General features: G+C 34.2%; 2 protein-coding genes and 1 non-coding gene across 3 annotated transcripts; 1 reads left to right on the forward strand and 2 right to left on the reverse strand.

The window, feature by feature from the left end:
* The first annotated feature begins 2,096 nt into the window (after window positions 1-2,096).
* Window positions 2,097-4,852, forward strand: LOC106719807. Its single transcript, XM_014514249.2, has 4 exons — window positions 2,097-2,712; window positions 3,135-3,255; window positions 4,145-4,325; window positions 4,744-4,852. The coding sequence occupies exons 1-4, from the start codon at window positions 2,395-2,397 to the stop codon at window positions 4,850-4,852; spliced, it is 729 nt and encodes a 242-aa protein (XP_014369735.2). The 5' UTR covers window positions 2,097-2,394.
* Window positions 4,853-5,185: 333 nt separating this feature from the next.
* Window positions 5,186-9,854, reverse strand: LOC106719951 (multiple coagulation factor deficiency protein 2 homolog). The gene is made up of 5 exons (XM_014514444.2): window positions 9,712-9,854; window positions 6,490-6,637; window positions 5,922-6,057; window positions 5,709-5,796; window positions 5,186-5,393 (listed from the first exon to the last, which is right to left on the reverse strand). Exons 1-5 carry the CDS (start codon window positions 9,722-9,724, stop codon window positions 5,266-5,268), a joined length of 513 nt encoding a protein of 170 aa, XP_014369930.2. The 5' UTR covers window positions 9,725-9,854; the 3' UTR covers window positions 5,186-5,265.
* Window positions 9,855-19,257: 9,403 nt separating this feature from the next.
* Window positions 19,258-19,330, reverse strand: Trnar-acg. Its single transcript has one exon. It is a non-coding gene; the product is annotated as a tRNA-Arg (tRNA).
* Between the last annotated feature and the right edge of the window lie 586 nt (window positions 19,331-19,916).

The following is a 19,916-nucleotide window of genomic DNA, read 5'->3' on the forward strand; positions in this document are numbered from 1 at the left end:
GACCCGGTTTCACTTTCTGATACCAAAACATTTTCACCGTTCGCTCTCACGCTCCCGCGAAGCTCGGAGAAATGACCGCGGAACAGACCGCGTGCGCGTACGTTTTGCCGTGCTTTATATCAGTCATGGCGCACGATTTTTTAAATGACGCCAAAATATCTGGCGGCAAACATAAATCTAGATACCTCTAGCTGTTAATGTAAAATAGATTTATTATCTTAGATTACAATAAAATATATAATTACAGAAAATACATTTTACTATGATCCGTAAAATTAGTGTTAGTCCATGGATTTACGTAAACCAAGTAAAATTAAGAATCTATTCCTTTAAACTTTAATATAAATTCTTAATTTTATTAAGTAATATGAATATTTCCATCTAAAATATACATTAACGCTTTGTTTTTACAATTACTTAAGGAATACTAAGGTAAAGTCAGTGCAATTTTGCCTGTTGAATAACAATGACACCTAGTGTCTTATAATAAATCTACTAAAAAAACTAACATACAATAACTAAGCCAACTTATTACTTAGCTAAATGCCATCTATAAAGTAAAACGTAGCTAGAGCTTTTATTTCGTTATAATTTGGCATCGTAGTTACCTCTTCAATATGTAGATGGCACTGTTAGGCATTGAGCGGTTTATTCTTTACCAGCTGTAACCCGCGACTTTGCTTAGAATTTACAAAATCAGTAGCTACATATTCTGTAATCTATCTCTGTTTTTTATCCAGATTGAGTTAGCCGTACCAATCTTTGTATTGAGAAGCGTTTTTTTATACAAACGCGGGCGACATTAGACGGTAAAATTGAAAGAATAAAAACTTTATAAAAAAAGGTTTAAATATGTTCTTTTTAATTAAAAGAAATAAAAATTAATAGTAAAACTATTCGTCAAGACGATTCTAACAAACTTAATCTCCATGATTTTGTCGTCCTTGCGAAGTTCTTATAGCTTATACCTTCCAGCTTCAACTGATATCAGTACCATGTCATCATCAAACCGAGCGATCAAGAACCGGGAAGTGGATCATATTAATTTTGATGTTTTGATGAAATCGTGGCGGATGCTTACAGTATAATGAAAATCTCGATTCAATACACTTATACTCGTGGTTGTCATACGCGCAGAAAGCCACTTTTCTTGTTTCAATGTACGTATTGTTTTGTTTGAAAATGGTAATAGTGAAAACTCCATCGACGTGGAACATTACCCGATTATTACCGTTTTATACTAGCATTGAATTGTAACATTTTCTTCTTCTGTACTAATGTAACATGGGCACATGATATATAGAAAATAGACTTCCAGATTTGGACTGTCACTAATTTGTAGTACACAAAATCTAACTGGTGTTTGTGTACAGTAATCATACTAATATTATTATTCAGATGGATGGATGGATGTTTGTTTGAAGGTAACTGCAAAGCAGCTCAACGGATCTCGATGAAATTTTGCACAGATGTAGAACATTTTCTGCAATAACACATAGGCTAATTACGTTTTTTTTTAAATCCGCGCGGACGGAGTCGCGGGCAACGACTAGTAATTAAAAACTTTACTTTAAAATTTTATTCGCTTAAGAAAATGAATTTAATATTTCCTTAATATTAATATAACAATATTTTATTGTAAACTTACCTTCACTATATTTAGCTTCATTATAAATCGCGGTCAAAGACATTAGTTATGTAATACAGTCATTATATCACGAAAAAGTGTCATCGTTCCACATAACTGTTACGTTTATATTACGGAACTAAAGTTTGTATGCGTTACTAATTACCACTACGATTGTTAAAGGTGATTTCTGTATCCATGATATTGTACTATATTGTACTGATGGAAAAATGTTTTAACACTTTTTAAATATTGCACGTAAAGTAAGATTACTTCTATTAGCTCTATAAATTAAACTGTGAATGAGTGTGACAACAACAAGATCCTAACACTATTTTACTACTGCGAAGTTGATGTTTGCAACCAATGAAAATATATATCCGTATTAAGACATTTCAGCAGATGAAACCAAATTCCCAAAAAGAAGCATAAGATCATTAAAGTATAGATAGAGCAGAATTAGGGCGATTCGTAATAAAGTGCTCTCAAAAACTACAGTATAAGACTGCAAATAAATTCCACGTTAGTAGAAACAAAAAATAACGAACCAACAAACGCATAAAGCAAAACAATGCGACAAAATGTTCTGTTGCCACTAAAATGTAACAAACAATGGCACCATTAGGAGATGTCATCGTGCGTGCAAACAAAAGCCGCTCAGAAGAGATAAAATAGCGAAACAAATACTGGCCCTCGCAAATCCTATCGCAACCTATTGTGGAGCACTACCTGCTTCCTGAACAGTATCGTCTTAGGCCCGTCCCGAAATGGTTGTATTGTACAGTCTCTTGTTTTGCACGTTCGCGGTCGCCGCGGAACATTCTGGAGCTTATTCCTCTCCTCAGTACGCCAAGAAGATGTTCCCGAAAAAGTCTTTCGATACAAGTATGCTTCTGCCACAAGAGAAACCGCCGATACCGTTCAATCGCGCTTCGATTGATAGATTCGATAGCGTGAATGATACGACGCAGTATGGAAGGTCTTCGTTCCTGGATTCAGCTGGTAACTTACTAAGCAACGCCGGGGGACAGGTCGTGTCTAGTTTGGCCAAGGACTTCATAGCGAGATCAACTGGGAGCAGCCAGGTTGGTTTTGACTGCATTACGCAGGTTCGTATCGCACCTCCCATTGTAAATCGCACGCAGGAATGCATGATTATTGCTTCTTTTGAAATGTTTTGTTGTTGTTTTGTGACTCATTGGATTCGAGGAAGTTTTTAAGGGCTTTTGTATCGTATTACTCATAGTTAAGTTACAGGTATAAATTTTAATGAACATGTATTTTTTCAAGTTGGATCGATTTGTTTCTAAAGAATTTTTATACAGGTTTCACCTTAGTAAGTCTTAAAGACCCTTCCTCAATTATTCTTAGTCATAGATAAAGTTTAAGCAGATGTCTACACTTCTATCTAACTTACTAGTAGCTATAAAGTATTCATCTTAAATTGTCCAAATCCAGCCATAAATTCCATGTGATCCAATATTTTTATACAAAATTTTACTTACAGGTTCTCAGCTTAAACTTGACAAACTTGGTAATATTAATAATCCTCAAGGCACTGATTTTGGCGGCTGGTTTCTTCGGAGCCGGAGCTTGGAAGGGGCATCACTATGGACGTAGTATAGATGGTAAGCCACTTTTTCCTTTTAGTTAACATACTTCGTTATGTTTATAATTTAATATAAATTATCTGTTAAAGATGCATGAAAGTTAATACAAAAGGCGAATTCTTATTTAATTAACTTTTTTTTTGAAATTTTTGTAACAAATGGGTTTTATTATTAATATTAGACGTTTCAAAATATCATAATTTATTTCAAGTGTACGAACGTGATTTGAACAGAGAATATCCCAGCAATACGGAATTTCAATCCATTAATAACGGAACTCTTTGCTAAATGTCATTTAATTAGCTGTATAATAATAACCAGGAAGCGATTTTCGGTCTCATCTACAATGACCGCATCTGCCTTAGTCCGTGCCATACAACCCTTTGTCTGCCACGCGCCGCGGCTGCCCAGTCCACAATAATCCAATACACCTCGCGATGCGTTTGTCGTGTCCACTCTATAATCCCATCGGAAAGGGATAATCCCTCCCGGTGTGCCACTGGACACCGCACTCGCCAAATGACCACCTACTCGTACAAAAAATACTACGTACTTAAGATCTTTAACACCTTTGTGACTATTGATTTATGAGTATACAAATATTCTAAAATATATCCAGAATTGTATTTTCTAAACTAGTAACATTATTATAATACTGGCACATTACAAATTTATTAAAAATTGCTACACTCACGTGGAAAAATTCCAGTGAAGGAACTTAATATTTTCAATTAACAATGATAAAAATCACAGCTAAAACATATGTGAAAAAGATAAGTCTGAAAAATCGGATCTAAGCGTTATTTAAACCATTAAACTACTCTGATTGCGGGATTATGCTTTGCATTTTAATGTTCATATTATATCTCTACAACCTTTCCATCGTAAACAAATCTTCCATCCGCAGAAAACAAGAACGCTACATACCTCACGGAAGACGAAGTTCTGCTGTACCTGAGCTACCTACGGGGAGAGCAGAGCAAGGACTACGGATGCCTGTACCGACTCGCCTGCCAAAAGCCTCGTCAGGGGGCGCTGTACACGTCTGCTGCGGAACTCATGCTACAAGGAGCTAAACTACTGCAAGGGTAAGGATGGTGCTTTTATTTTGTTTTGGAAGGAGAAAAGACGATAATAATGTACGGCGAGTAGGAGAAAAGCACGGTTAGTACTATATAATTATTTTTTGTTTTTTCTTGCGACCGAAAGTGGTACTTTCAAAAGATACACTGCTGAAGAAAAGACTGGTGTTAGATTGTACTGAGTAAAACTTCAAAAATCATCTAGTGAGAATGTAGAATTAAAATAATCAAAAAAATCCAGAGCATCGAAGTCGACAGACTAGCATTGGAGTGATGTACTCGTAATAATAGCAGAATAAATTTTCATATACCAACATCTGTTATTAAAAATTTGTAGAAAATTGTTTAAGTACTATTAAAAACGCATCTAAAGACCTTAATTTAGTGATTTTATCAGCATTAAATAAAAAAATAATATTTTCAGCCATAGCGTCAATTTAGTTGATTACGAAAACATCTACAGCGGCATAAAGCAGGCGTCTACGTGGGGAGAGGATGGCAAACCCTGCGACAAAATATATAAATGTGTATAGAAGATATTGTCTATGAATAAAATTATTAAAAAGTTATTGTTTTTTTAATGTGACCTAAGACCATAGTATTACAAAAAAGATTATCAGAAAGGAATCTCCAAAAACTACTTTAAAGGTTTAAGCAATAAATTTTAAAAGAATAAAAATTGATTTTAATTCATCATTAACTAACTTAAACCAAGCAATCACTTTTGTAGCACTTAAATCCAACTTAAACTTATTTCGAAATTGCAGATGATTGATATGTCAATGTCACATATATAATTTGCACAAACACACAATAATGGTAAGTATGTCTTCTCTTAACTCCTGTAATTAAACAATATTGCACTTCTCATTTCCTTTGAAATAAACAAAGACACCAATAAGGTTTTATACATGTTTAACAATAGTTTCGAGGTACACAAGTGTAATTAATTGTCAGCGAGCACTCTGTTCGTTCGTTGGTCTGTGCTGCGGGCACGTGCCGCGCGGTACTCCGCATACGACACGTAGCCGTCGCCGTCCATGTCATCCACCTCCAGAGTTCGGTCCACTAGTTCTGAAATGTAAAAAAGCAAGTATTGTTTTATTTTTTAAATAAAACCGACTGTGTAGCCATACGATACTCTTGGGACATGTTTGTACATGGTTTGTATAAATGAAATGAAACCTAACTCTACAAAGTCGATTGAGCCATTCATACTAAATTTCTTACAATTAGAATACAATAAAAAATGCATTTAAAAGAGTAGAATAATTTAATGTTAAATATATATCTATTATAAGAAGACGAATGTTGAAGCTCTACCTTCTCTGGGATAGGAGCGGGAGTTGTAAGGTTATTTTTAAAAGAAATGTATATTACAATACACACCTATATAAGCTTCTAAATCGTTTGTCTCTGGTTCTATTGAAGCTGACTCAGCGTCGTGGTCCTCGTAATCTACTGTATGATACACGGCCTGAGGGATAATATTTAAGTTACAGTAACAAAAAGAAATGCAAATATATTAATTAAGATTAATTAATATACAAAGGCAAGGAACTAACAAGGTATAGGTTGTCGCTTCTGTATGTATGTACTTACCTTTAATAATTCTAATCCGTCTAATTTTGAATTTCTGTCAAAATCGTGCGCAGAGAAGTAATGAAACTCCAACTCTTCCGGCGTCATTCTTGATATGGCGTCAGATGTAAGCACTTTTGAGTCCTCTTCTATGTGTCTATAAGTATACAAACAATCATCTTGAGATTGAACTACATCTAGTCTCTATTTTTTTCAAAACAATTCCTTTTTATTTGTACAGATTTTTCGACAGTGTACTCATGGTTATGAACTTAGTTAATACATCCAGTGCACCGACTGCACCATGTCCTCACTTTAATTAATGAAAATTGTAGTAGCACTGAATGTGTTAACTTTGAGCATATTATTATAGTCTCCGTACATTGTGCGCAGGCAGAATGAAACAGTGGTTGGCGTTTCCGTCCAATTAATATGAGGTAACTTAAAAAGAGTGATGGCTGATGGTAATCAGTGCGTGACATGTTTACTGAGGATTTCCATGCTCACACTTGTAATGAAAAATATTGGTACACCTTTCTTTTGTTGGAAAAACAAAGACAACATTATATCACATATTGTTGTAACTTACTTTATATCATGTAACACTTGACTCTCGCCGGTCAGCGACTGTCCGCCTCTAGGCCGGTGATGGTTGTGTTTAGAGGACTGTCCGTGTGGATGGTGCGGTCCACGACGCATGCCTGACACCAACGCGTTCAGTAACAAGATGAGGGTTACTGAAATTCCATTCAAAAATCGATTCGTAAAATTAGTCTCACAGAGTCGCTATGATTACTAGGGTTGTCCATTAGTGTAGGTTTAGTGTAAAAATCTGCACTAATTGCCAAAATGAAAGTCGCTAGTAGGTCACCAAAGCAGACATATTCAGGGCTGCCATATCTTCGGTTTTGCACGGTGCCTGTTCGAGCTATGAATTTGACATCGATATCTTCGAGTTTGAGTAAATGGTATAATGCAAATTGCCGGATATATTTCGTTGTACGATTATTGAAAGTTGACAACCCTAAACATACTTTAAACATGTTTCACCTTTTTTTCATCATGCACGCGTCGTCAATTTAACACAACAATCGACAAATACAGATACAATTAGAACAGTACGATCATCATAGAGTACTGGTACCTGGGTGTAATTTGAAGGGCATTGTAGTCCCTTCTAAAAGGGTAAGGGAGCAGCTGGGGCTCGCCCCATGGGGCCCTGGACCGTACCCCGCAGAGACGCAATATTCACACCTCATTTCACAAGTGCCCCGGCTATTACGTTTGTCGTTCAAATACTGCTCGCTTCTTGAATTGTAATTTATTTTTAGAGTGTTTATCGCCATTAAATATTTAAATTCAAATATTTTTTTTATTTGTATGGTAAGCCGAAAAGTAGACAAGACCTCTATATCTTAAGAAACATAAAAACAGTTTGATAGATATCTCTACCTAATTTCCGTATAACATCGTAGAAAAAATTTCGGAGTTATGTTATCGCGTAAAACAAATAATCATTTAGTCATTTTTACTTAATTTTATGTCTATATCCTAAATCATAACGAAATAATTGTATCATATACCAACTCTACCAATTGAGAACATTGCAAGACAATTACACCAATGATAACGTCAACTTAAAATGCAGTTAACAGATAAAACATACTTTAAATTAATAACATGTCAAGTAACAAACAGGTGCCCTACCACCCTTTGAAAATCTATAACAGTACATTTTCAATATTTCAAATGAATAATTTATTCGGTCTCGTCCCCTTCGACCCAGATCGAACAGTTGTTCCGTTGGAAAGACGAGACCAATCTTTAATCGGACCCCACTTTATTATAGAGTACAGTGTATAAAATAAAGCCATAATGGAGGACAAATTATGCGCCTGCAGTGACAAGTGCGCGCCCCGTATGTCAGGGTGTCCGGCGCAAGCGGTGTGGCAAGGAGGTGGGACACACGGACACAACGTTTGAAGAGCTCTGTCGTAATAGCACGTCACTTTTAGATTTACTATAAAACATTGGGAGTATATTTATTTTGTCTGGTGTCACTGCAGCCGAAATCCACTCTTACAATTCTCTATAAATATACCGATATATTTGTTTATTAGTGATCGGCCGTGACTTCGTCAGCGCAGAATTTTAAAAAAGTAACCTATAACATTCCTGCATACATTACCTACCTTCCAGTCAAAATCCCATCAAAATCGGTCTAAACGCTGCGGAGATTATACGTAACAAACGCGGTTGCCAGACAGCCAGACAGAAAAAAATGTTTTTTTCGTTATAAGGAACACAATAACAAACTGTTGGCAAAATATGATGAAATGTTACGTTAGTGTATTTACCACCACACCAATTTTATTAATTGTATAGCTATATCACCGATCTGTCCGTATGTAACGGCAAGGGCGTCGCGGCTCCGCTGCCCGTCGTATTATCACCAGATAACACCCTAATACTATGCGATTACAATGCAGCCTTTGTACTACGGGTCACAAATTCCTTTATTATTCGCTTCACTTTGGTTACATTTATACAAAAAAAAGAAATGAAAGAGGATTATTGTGACACATCTCAACGCCTACATACTGGCCACAAAAAGGTCAACACGGGCTAACAGCGAAAGACTAAACTTTTACTATTTTATAATACAGTGAAACTTGGTTAAGTGGGACCTGGATAAGTGAGAAACCTCCATAACTGGAACTCATGCTGAGGTCCCAACACTTTGGCACTGAATTACCTCTGTTAGTGGGACGAGGTAAACCTCTATATCTGGGATTTGTTCTTTCGATTTATCATCATAGTTACCTCTATAACTGAGACAGCGAGTAAATTTTATATGCATCAACCTCTGTAACTGAGATAACATTGTTTGTTTACTCATTCTTATTCTACCCACAAATTCCACACGTAATTCCAAATACGTAAGTACAAATTTTGAGCTTCTATATTTTTTTATTAAAACTCATTTACATACATAACACGTTATTTTATTTAATGATCGCACCTGTATAACTGAAATAACCTGTATTCTCACCTCTATTAATGGAACCCTCTGTAAATGAGACAGATATTTATTTATACCTGTATATCTGAGACACTGGGTAAGTGGAATACCTCTATAAGTGAAACGACATTGCAGGTCCCTTGATGTCTCACTTAACCAGGTTTCACTGTATTATCGTATTTAATGTAACAAATAATATTTGATAAACCGTATTGTATGAATCTTAATTTAATAAAGTCGAATAGACAACAAAAAATTACTTATAATTAAGAATTAATTTTGTTTACTTAGCTTGGATTTTGATCAAGCTCAAGTAAAAGTTTTAAGAAAAATTAATTAAATCTGTTTTTAATAATTTGAGACAAAAATAGTAACGTAAGAGACGAAGTACATGCAACAATGTATTAACGCTAAATTAAAATAGCCTATATGTGAGTAATAAAATAGTATTAAGAACAAAGATTTCTTTCTGACATAGGACTATAATGTGTAATAATGTAAAAAAACTAAACTATGTGTGTAATGTGAACGAGCCTTTAGCTTCTTGTAACTGCACCATCATAGCCTTAGGTTATATTGTTGAATATTGTCATGCAATATTAAAATTAAATCAATTGAAACATTGTCTCTTAGAATGTAAATTGTCTTAATATATCAATAGAATATTTATAGAAATACCACATTAATATAGCAACAATGTAATTTCGTGAAGAGATCATCCAGGTGAGCTTTTACCACAAGTTAAGAAAATGGTATCAAACAAATTATTAAAAACAAAACACTACTTACAAACAACTTTCATGTCTTGATACACTATCACAGAACACCTTTTGTTTTTGTTTATTGAATTAAATATAAAAACATCTTCAGTTCACTACAACGCTTGCCAAACATGTCAAGAGAAATCAATGTTACAGCGCAAGCGCTACTGATGCAATGTAGTTTAAACTCTAACTAAAAGGAATAAAGACTGAAATCTAATGCTGTTGAATAAAGTATTGGCGCATGCTTAGTTAGAAGTACATTGTTTTTGTTTCAGATTACTAGATGGCGCTGAGCAATCTTCATTCGAGTTTTGTAGCTACTTAAAAAAATTACCACTCCAAAAAAATGTTCATATGAATATTTTCGATATGTTATACTTTCTCTTTTTTACGTTATTAGTCTTAAAGTTTTTTTTTCTTGAGGTAAAAGATCCATTCCTAATTGTACCCCACGTCAATCGCTAAAAAATATGGAAAAATGTTTTAGTGTAGTAAGATTTGATCGCTAAATAAAGTCAATTTAATTCATAGATACAGAAAATTTAAACACCGCATTAAAAATCGACAAATAAGACGATAGAATTGCAGCAATAAAGCAATCGTTGATCAAGCTATTGACGCCAATGAAAGATGAGGAGGAATACAATTTAATACAATTCACAATATTCAACACGAGGATACACGTGATTATATTTTACGTTAGGGCTGTCTCAAGCAACTTTTTAAACGATCGATCTATAAGGATGTGAAAACAGTAAAAGTACATAACAATCATCAACTGGTTAGTTATGCCACTCTATCTAGGGTTGACAAAACAGATCTTCAAATCAGTTTATCAGTAATTACAGTCGTCACTTCCTTCTTAATCAAGCCATCTTTCAGGATTACTTCTCTTTTAAGCGCACTACTCATACATACTTAAATTTCTCCTAAACAGTCAGATTTCCAAAAACAAATGAAAAATGACTTCGTTAAGTGAACTTTTCACCTAATTTACTAAGGAAGCTGACATGTAAATATTGACTGAAACTTAAAGACGACTAAAAATATAATAGCTTATGCTACTAAATAAATAATAATAATTATAATAAATAATAATAATAATAAATAATAATGTATTATAAAGACTTTTTAATTGACAAATTTTATTGTCTATTTTTTGCATTGAATAGGCTCCAGACCTACTGAACCAACCATACTATCTCCGGGTGACACAGGCTAAATTTATTACTAGATTTTTTTAATTCCACGAGGACGGAGTAGCCAGCAACTGCTAGTTTAAATAATTTACATGATTTTAATATGAAATTATTTAGATTGTAATAGAAAAATTATATCTCTTTAAAGATTCAGATATTACTTAAGATCACCCTAAACGTTTATCTGTAGTAAATATGTAAACGGACTCATCGTCCTGTTTACAGACCTCTTTTACCGTACATACTCGTAGGTACGACTAAATTTGTCAACAAATTGAAAACAGAACTCTTTATATGTTCCTCAATAACGACTCTTGAAATATTCCTTTAGGATTCATTTTCTTTTAACTCATTCCTGAAATAGATCTTTATTCCTTTAAAGATACGAACAGAATTTACTGGCACAACAAGGGATTTTCTTTCAAAGAAAAGCTTATCTACCATAACATCTTCTTATACAACATTATGTCTTGAGAAATCGTAATAAAGCTTAAAGTCGCTTGTTAGATGTTAAACTGAAGGCATTTTTGAAAGAGAATGTTTATGTTTATAGCGATCTGTTGTGGGGAAGTTAAAAAGAGACGGGCGTATGTAAGCGTATGAGGGATCGTATGATCAATACATCGCGGGCGGAGGTTGACGGGGCTGGCGGGGGGTGGCAGGGGATGCGTGCGGCGAAAGCTCCCCTAATGGTCGTTTTCTTACATTTGCATTCTAATTGACTTCTCCACTCAGAACATTCCGCGCTCTTCCTTTTGTCTCGTATGTGTGACGTAAATTGCTAGGAATTAGCGCCCCGCACAAATGTGCAGCGGTTAGTTTAGTGGAACAGGTCCTTAAGTCGCTCGTTAAATATACATATTTGCTATGCTAAATACCTGACAAGAGATTTAATTTAACTAATTTATAAAGTATCTGTAAACCGATTTGAAAATTTTAATTTTTTAAGCGGAAACTCCTTATTTTTTCACGTTTTATTTTAAGAAGACTCAAATTCCAGAACAACTTATAAAATACTAAATTTAGACATTCAGGATGCCTTGGTGAAATAGTCAAGAAATTTGTAACAGGCATGACAACTTTATTCTCCCTTACAACCTTCTCTTCCAACAGCTTGATGTAAAAAATTTTAACTTACCTTATTCCAACTCCAAGCTTTCTGATAATTCTCTCGACCAACTGACTAATTAAAACGTTGTTACTACAAAATATTCGAATCACATTACACAATAACACATTATACAATCCCAACACAATACCTAAAATATTAGTATTAATCATAGGTTAATATTTTATTGTAAATGTAAACTAAATCTAGATCACAGCTTTGCTTATTATCACCAGCGGTATACAATTGAATCTTGAAATGGTATTTTCTAACACTATTTAATAATAATACTGGTGATGATATTCATTAATTTTATTTTGATCAAACAATAGTATATTATCTACCCCCGGAAACACATTTGATACTACCCTCGAATTGGAATAATTAACATAGATATGAAATTATAGATTTTTTTCAAATAAAACAATAAATACTCGGTTTTATATATCAAACAGAGATTTCCAGCGTTGAGCGGGCGGGTGTAGCGTTGCCTAGCAACCGTCTCCCCACCCATTCCTCCCCCACCCGGATCACTTTTAAACTTTCATGTTGAAAAGTTTTAAGGTTTGCTTGTGGCTCTTAGATTCGCCTCCTTTTTGTTCGTAGATGAAATCGTAATACCGTGATGTTTTGTACAAATAAATTTATATTATAACAGTAAAACAATAAATCTCAAATTTTCGAAGAAATAATAACTACCACTCAGTAATACTAAAACAATAGTTGCAAAATATTTGCACTGTCTGTCTGTCTATTAGTATTACTTTTTAAATGTTTTAATAGTAATATTTTGTGGGACTTATTAGAAAAACTTATGTTCATTAGAACTTATATATTAACAATAATAGGTACTTTTAAAGTAATAAAAGTAGCCACGAAAGTACTTTTCAGTTCCTTGAAAATATTTTTCAAATAACAAAGATTGATACATTCATCTATAAAATATAAGATTAAATCTGAATACATATAACAGTAATTTATATTCTTAAAAACAAGTACGAAGCATATCCTAGTAGCGATGGTGGATGCTGTTTTCGCTTTATTTTTTGCTGGCAGTGGAAAGTTTTCAAGTAACGAGAGTGTACCGTACAAAATTGATGAGGGAATGAAACCGCGAGCCGCGAAGCAGTCGACCCGAAGGTGCTTTTAGCCCCTAATTGGTAAGCTTTTAAGACTACCGTTCGTTTGACATCGCTACTACGAAGTACAGTTAACAAAGTATATGTTTAAATATACAACATCTTTTTTCTTTATATATTTTTTTTCCTTTTCCAAAGGCCATAATTTTTTACGATTCTAAAAAATCTTCTTTTAAAGATTTATGTATACATTTAAAAAAAATTCACGAATTGAGCATGCAAAAGAATAAAAATCCACTTGTTACGAATAAAAAGAAGATTTCAAAATACAATTTCTTGTACTTTACTTACTTTAAAAACTTAAGTATTATATTGTGGAATAAACAGTGGCATGGCTGTAAAAAAATGATATTACATATTTTTTCCTGACTGTACATTAGAAAATGTAGAAGCAAACATTTGTACGAAGATTTAGGCGGTGATATATCAATCTGAGTATCTTTTACTTTCGCTATATAGATGTTACTAAAATGTATTTTCATTTAAAATCAAAGACGACATTCGTTTCAGGTTTGTTATTAAATTAATAGAATCGAATTTAATTGGTCAAAGTTTAAATTAATGTAGGTGAGCTATAAATATTACTCTGAATAAAACTCTGAATAACACGACAAAACTACGCTCAATTTTACTGAAAAACAGCTACATAAAAACCTGGTGTTCCTTTATTTAACTTTGCAAATGTTACCTAAACGCTACAAACAGACATTAATATTATATTAATCTAAATTTTGACAGGAGAGAAAAAGCCAAAAATATTTTGCCAAAAAAAAACTATAACTACCAATCACACTATAATTTAATGGGAGTATCTTCGCTTAAACCCTTCAAATGCTACACAAAAGGCAGGAATCAATTTTGACACGTGGCAGCAATAAAAAAGTTTGGCGTTCTAATTTCAAATTATCACTGGGCGGCGACTGACGCACGCACTAAATTAGGCGGCAATTTTGACAGCGGGACAGCCGAAAATTAACTTGTCAAAATATTTTTCTAAACAATCACGACTCTTTTTGTTACAAAGCACTTTCCCGCCCACATTCAAATAACAAAACAAAACCACAATTAGCATAATAGTTACTTTCATTGAAATTGTTACATTACAATAGATGGACTCTGTCGCCTGTGTACATTTTTGTATACGTTTTGGGATTAATTCGCTATAAATTTTTATAATTGTTCTATTTATAAAAAAATAATTTCTACATCTTACTAATATTATAAATGCAATTGTTTCGCAAATGTTTAGATATATGGATGGATGGATGGTTCGATGAATGTCAGTAAGTACCTCCAAAACGGCTCAACAGTTTTTGCTGAAATTTGGCATAGATGTAGAGCATAGTCTGGAAGAACACATAGGCTACTAATTAAGTTTTTTTATTTCCGCGCGGACGGATTCGCGAGCGACATCAATTTTTTATTATAAAACGGAACATCGTTTAGCAATCTGTCATACAAATAATTAATTAGCTCTCAGTTAACTCACCCAATAAATCGAGGAAAACATAAATATTTAATAACGGAAAATTGCCGGAATGGTAAGAATTATAAAATTATCTCTCAAACGTTTTGGATGGCAGCAAAAAGGGTATGCTTTTAAGATATACGGGGTAAAGCTCTGACGGCTGAGCAGGTCCCGTGACCCCTTTCATGGGTCGCTTACGTCAAACCTTTAGCTATGAAATGTATGAAACGGTTAATGTTATGTTTAATGGTTTAGACGTTGCTTTAAAAAAAACATATTAAATAGTTATGACATATTAAAAGTATGATTAAAATAAGACATTTAACATATGATGCATGTAATATCAACATAACTATACTTTATATTTAAATTTCTTTGGTAGTAACGCAAATAATTGCAGTGACTATGAAGCAAGGCAGTAAAGTCAATTAAGATGAAGACGGAAAAAAACTTTAGTAACCAATAGTCAAATTACAATATTTTCAAGGATCGTACCGAATAAGGATAACTCGTTATATATCAAAGAGCAACTATCCGTATAGAAAATGTAACAATCTTGTTGTATAGGATTCCAGAAATTGATTATAATAGTAAAATAGTTAATAATCCGATATTATCATGATAAGTTGGCGGCGCATTCGGCGCCGTTTAAACATCGGTTCCACAACGTCGCAGCCATTAAAAACTTTTTAAATATCATCTCGAGCAATTACCTCCTACCCATTTTCCCCTAAGGCACCTGTTCCCCTTTCGTATTACTGTAATAAACCATCATTGGTTTTCAAATAGGATTGGCTTGAAACTCTTCTATATATATAAAAGAAAGTCGTGTTAGTTACACTATTTATAACTCAAGAACGGCTGAATCGATTTGACTAAAAATTGGTGGGCAGGTAGCTTAGAACCAGGAAACGGACAAAGGATAATTTTTACCCCGTTTTCTATTTTTTATTACGCGCGGACGGAGTCGCGGGTAAAAGCTAGTTAATAATAAGTGCAATCGTGTGTGAAATACATGTAGACATATAGCTACAGATACTCATAATTTTAAAGGTAATATTATTTTCAGGTCACATTTTATTCCAAAATTATAAACCGTTGAATAAACAGTGAACTGGCAATTTTTCACAACTCCGCTGAAATATACGATTGTAAATTTTTTACATGCATTTTAATAGTATATTTGCTAAATCTTTCAAACTTAAAGTTAGAAATATAAATAGGCTTTTGGCAAACCTTTTCATATCCTTAGTATCGGGAAGGCATCGCTTCGGACCGGAAACATCGGAAGCGGGCGGCCACAGGAAGGCTTGTGGAGTTAGGCGCTCCGAACTACGTTTTGCAATTGACATAAAATACATAAATAAATTTTACTCATTAATAGATGGTATGGATGTATTGTGTGAAGGATACGAGTAAGAAAAGACATGGCTATGAAGATGTATGGAAGAATAGTACATACTGTATCGATCTTCCGTCCGGAATAGAAAAACATGACAACATGGTAACGTCAATAACGAACAGAAGAACATCACTACGCTGATAAAAACGAATCTTGTATATCTTGTAGTGATGTTTTTTACGATAAATCGTAAACAATAGTAAAATCGCAAACTATAACATGCGATGAGATGTGTGTAATTTTCATCTCATTGTTGTCCTGCGGGGACTTATTAGTTAGTAACATTGTGAATGCAGGGACGGATTGTGGGCGGAACTCACACATGCTCCGAACAAATGTCTAAAAGTATCGAACTGTTGCTGAGGATTCTTATTATTTATTTATTTATTTATTTATTTATTCTTTAGCACTTTTATAAGTACAAGGAGGACTTAATGCCTAAAGGCATTCTCTACCAGTCATCCGGTATATGAGAGGAAAGTATAATTATGTGCAGGGCAGATATGAATTGAAGATACAATTTTACTAATACAATATTATGTAATACAGTAATATATTAGAAATAAATAGGTATAAATAAAATATTGTATTTAATATTAATAAAACATTGTACATGTAGAAGAAAAAGAATAAGATAAATAAAAACTCTAGATTAATAAGTACAATAATAAGCGATAACAGCGAGAAGGCTACTTATGAATGGAGTCTCATAACATAATGATGCCGAATCAGACGCTTGAAAATAATTTTGGAGGGGGCTCTTTTAATGTTAGGTGAAAGATCGTTCCACAGTCTAACAGCTGTCACAGAGAAGGATTTATCCAAGAAGGACGAGTGATGAATAGGCGCGGATAGTGAGAGATTATCAGAGGACCGAAGAGAAAGCTCGTGATTTTCACACAGAAATTTGAAGAAGTCTTTTAAATAAGTGGGGTAATTTGTATCATTTAATACAGAGTAAAGAGTGCAGAGAATACGAACGTTCCTACGTTCTCTGATGGGCAGCCATTTTAGTTTTGATCCGAAATCCGACACATGATCGAACTTGCGAAGACCATAAATATATCGTATGCAGTTATTAAGTAGTCTATCCAGCTTATTCAGTAAGTCGGTATTTAGATCAATAAAACAAACGTCGGAATAATCAATAATGGGAAGAAGAAGGGAATTTACTAAAGTAAGCTTTGTTTTGACGGGGAGGAAGTGTTTAAATCGGATGATAGAATGGAGAGATGCATAGAATTTGCGACAAATTTCTTTGACATGGGCTGACCATCGCAGCTCGGAGTCAATAATGACACCCAGATCCTTGACTGTGCTCGTAAACGGGATGACACAACCGTTGAGTGAAAGGGACGGGATGTCATCAGTAATGATTTTAGTTAACTGGCGGGAACTACCTATTAAGATTGCTTGGCATTTGTGTGGGTTAATTACGATGCCGTATGCTTCAGACCACTTTTGGAGACGAGACAGGTCATTATTCAGTGATAATATAGCAGAATTTAGGTCATTGACTGATGCAGCACTATATAATTGCAGGTCATCAGCATACATGTGGTAATTACTTTTGAGATGAGGGGAAAACAGATTTATAAAGAGAGAAAAAAGGAGAGGGGACAGTAATCCGCCCTGGGGGACGCCCGTGTCCACTTCAAGCCAGTCGGATATAGTCTGACCACATCGAACAGCTTGACTGCGACCACGCAGATATGAACTGAACCAGTCAATGGAGAAGGGAGAGAAAAACAGCTGGCTTAAAAGAGCTAGAAGGAGATCGTGATCGACAGCATTGAAGGCGTTACTGAAATCAACAAGGACAAGTACTGTTATCATTTTAAGTTCCATGTTGGAACGAATATCCTCAGTAATTTTTAATAAAGCTGTTGTAGTACTGTGACCTTTGCGGAAACCGGACTGGAAGGGATTAAACACTTTGGCATTAGTGAGGAAGTCATTGATTTGAGTGAGGGCAACTGATTCTATGATTTTGGAAAGAAAAGGCAGAATTGATATAGGTCTGTACTCGCTAGGTAGAATGGGGTTAGGAGTTTTAGGGAGTGGTATCACATGGGCTTTACGCCATAGTGCTGGTAAGGTACTAGACGTGAGGGAGAAATTTACAATATGTGTGATAATATGTAGTACTTGGTCAATAATGTGCATCAACATGACCCGTCCAATGTCGTCGCATCCCACAGCTTTGGTTTTTAGAGAGTTAAATACTTTTCTGATACAGTCTTCACTAGCTGGCGCAAAATAGAAAGGAGTCGAAATAGAAGGGGTTTGTATAGATTTAATTTCATTGAGAGTGTCGGATTTCATTGATGGGGAAATTTTAGAAATGTTAGTGAAGTGGGAATTTAAGGTATTGCAATCAATATTAATTTTACTATCCGTAGGCAATTGCTGACCTACTCCGAGAGACCTCAAAAATTTCCACAAAGCAGCGGGAGAAGAAGTTTCAATCTGCTGGTTAATATATCGACGTTTAGCGTTACGAATAAGCTTATTGCAAAGATTACGGATAACTTTATACGAAGACCAGTTCAGTTCGTTCCTTTCGCGTTTGAATATGCGGAAAGCCCGATCTCTTTTCTTCATCACGTTACGTATGGTTTCATTAAACCAAGGTGACGGTGGGTGCTTCAATTTGACAGTATGAACTGGCGCATGTTTATCATAAAGTTGAATGATTAATTATTATGACTATACTAGCTGTTGCCCGCGACTCTTAGTCTAGTAACAAAACTTAATTAGTAACCTATGTGTTCTTCCAGAATATGTTCTACATTACAAATCACATCGACTCATCCATGTATCTATCCATCCAAACATTTGTATTTATAATATTAGTAATATAGTACGTCGTGTGACTTCATAGTACGATAAATATATGAATAACTTATTAAGAAATCAATGAACAAATTTCTTTTATACGTGCACATGACTTCTCTCCTTTGATAAGGTTGGACCATTTTACTTAAATAAATTTGAAATGGTTTTTTCAGAACTTAGATTGATCTCCGAATAGCACAAATAAATTGGAAGATTAATGGTGATAACGTATTTGTTAATAATATAGATAAATGTTGGAGACTTATGAAATAAACGGATTGTTTTATTTTCGGACACAAATTGCGACTAGAAAGCCATCTAGAATTTTTAGACATTAAATTCATCACATAACACTAAAAATAATATAAATTTTCAATATAAAAAAAAAGTTGAAATTAGAAATAAAAAACACTTGCGCGACCCTGCCAGGATTCGAACCTGGAATCTTCTGATCCGTAGTCAGACGCGTTATCCATTGCGCCACAGGGCCTATGCAAAGTCCTGTCAATATATGAATTTAATTCAGCATATTCATAAAAAAATTTCCTATTTTTGGTACAAAATGCTTTATCTCAAAGGGATTTCTTTTTTTGCACTAAAATATCAAATAACTTTACTGTTATATTAAATAGTCCTTTTCAAACATTTTAGTAACTTTGGTATTCATACTCTATCATTTATTATACTTAAATTTTGTTATTAATCACTCATCTATTCATGGTTTTATCTTTAATTTTTCAAAGAGATAATCTATTAGCTTGCATTTGCGTTTTATTTGATATTCATAAACCGTACCGTGTTTCTATTCTTTAGTAGTGATAACATCAATAACAACCCAACGAATACCAACCCTTTGTCGGCCAAATGACATTATATGAATATAATTAAGGGTATCAAGTGTACCCGCAAAATGTTAACCAATTCAATGTATGGATACAAATACTTTTTCAATTGTTAAATATATTCCATATATTTACATCATAGCCGATGACAAAAATGTTTTGGAACAGCGGCCACGTGCCTGGAACTAAAGACAAAAATCATTAAAATACTTCCGTGACTTAGGCCTTTCGTAC

The sequence above is a fragment of the Papilio machaon genome, chromosome 14 (genome assembly GCF_912999745.1).
Source record: "Papilio machaon chromosome 14, ilPapMach1.1, whole genome shotgun sequence".
NCBI classification, from domain to species: domain Eukaryota; kingdom Metazoa; phylum Arthropoda; class Insecta; order Lepidoptera; family Papilionidae; genus Papilio; species Papilio machaon.

Bases quoted from the DNA above. Each gene is read 5' to 3' on its own strand.
- LOC106719807 (XM_014514249.2), top strand. From the start codon at position 2,395: ATGGTTGTATTGTACAGTCTCTTGTTTTGCACGTTCGCGGTCGCCGCG. The intron at 3,256-4,144 runs GTAAGCCACTTT...TTCCATCCGCAG, and splicing joins CTATGGACGTAGTATAGATG to AAAACAAGAACGCTACATAC. The intron at 4,326-4,743 runs GTAAGGATGGTG...TAATATTTTCAG, and splicing joins GGAGCTAAACTACTGCAAGG to CCATAGCGTCAATTTAGTTG.
- LOC106719951 (XM_014514444.2), bottom strand. The intron at 6,058-6,489 runs GTAAGTTACAAC...GTATACTTATAG, and splicing joins CAAGTGTTACATGATATAAA to ACACATAGAAGAGGACTCAA. The intron at 5,394-5,708 runs GTGTGTATTGTA...TTTACATTTCAG, and splicing joins CGATTTAGAAGCTTATATAG to AACTAGTGGACCGAACTCTG.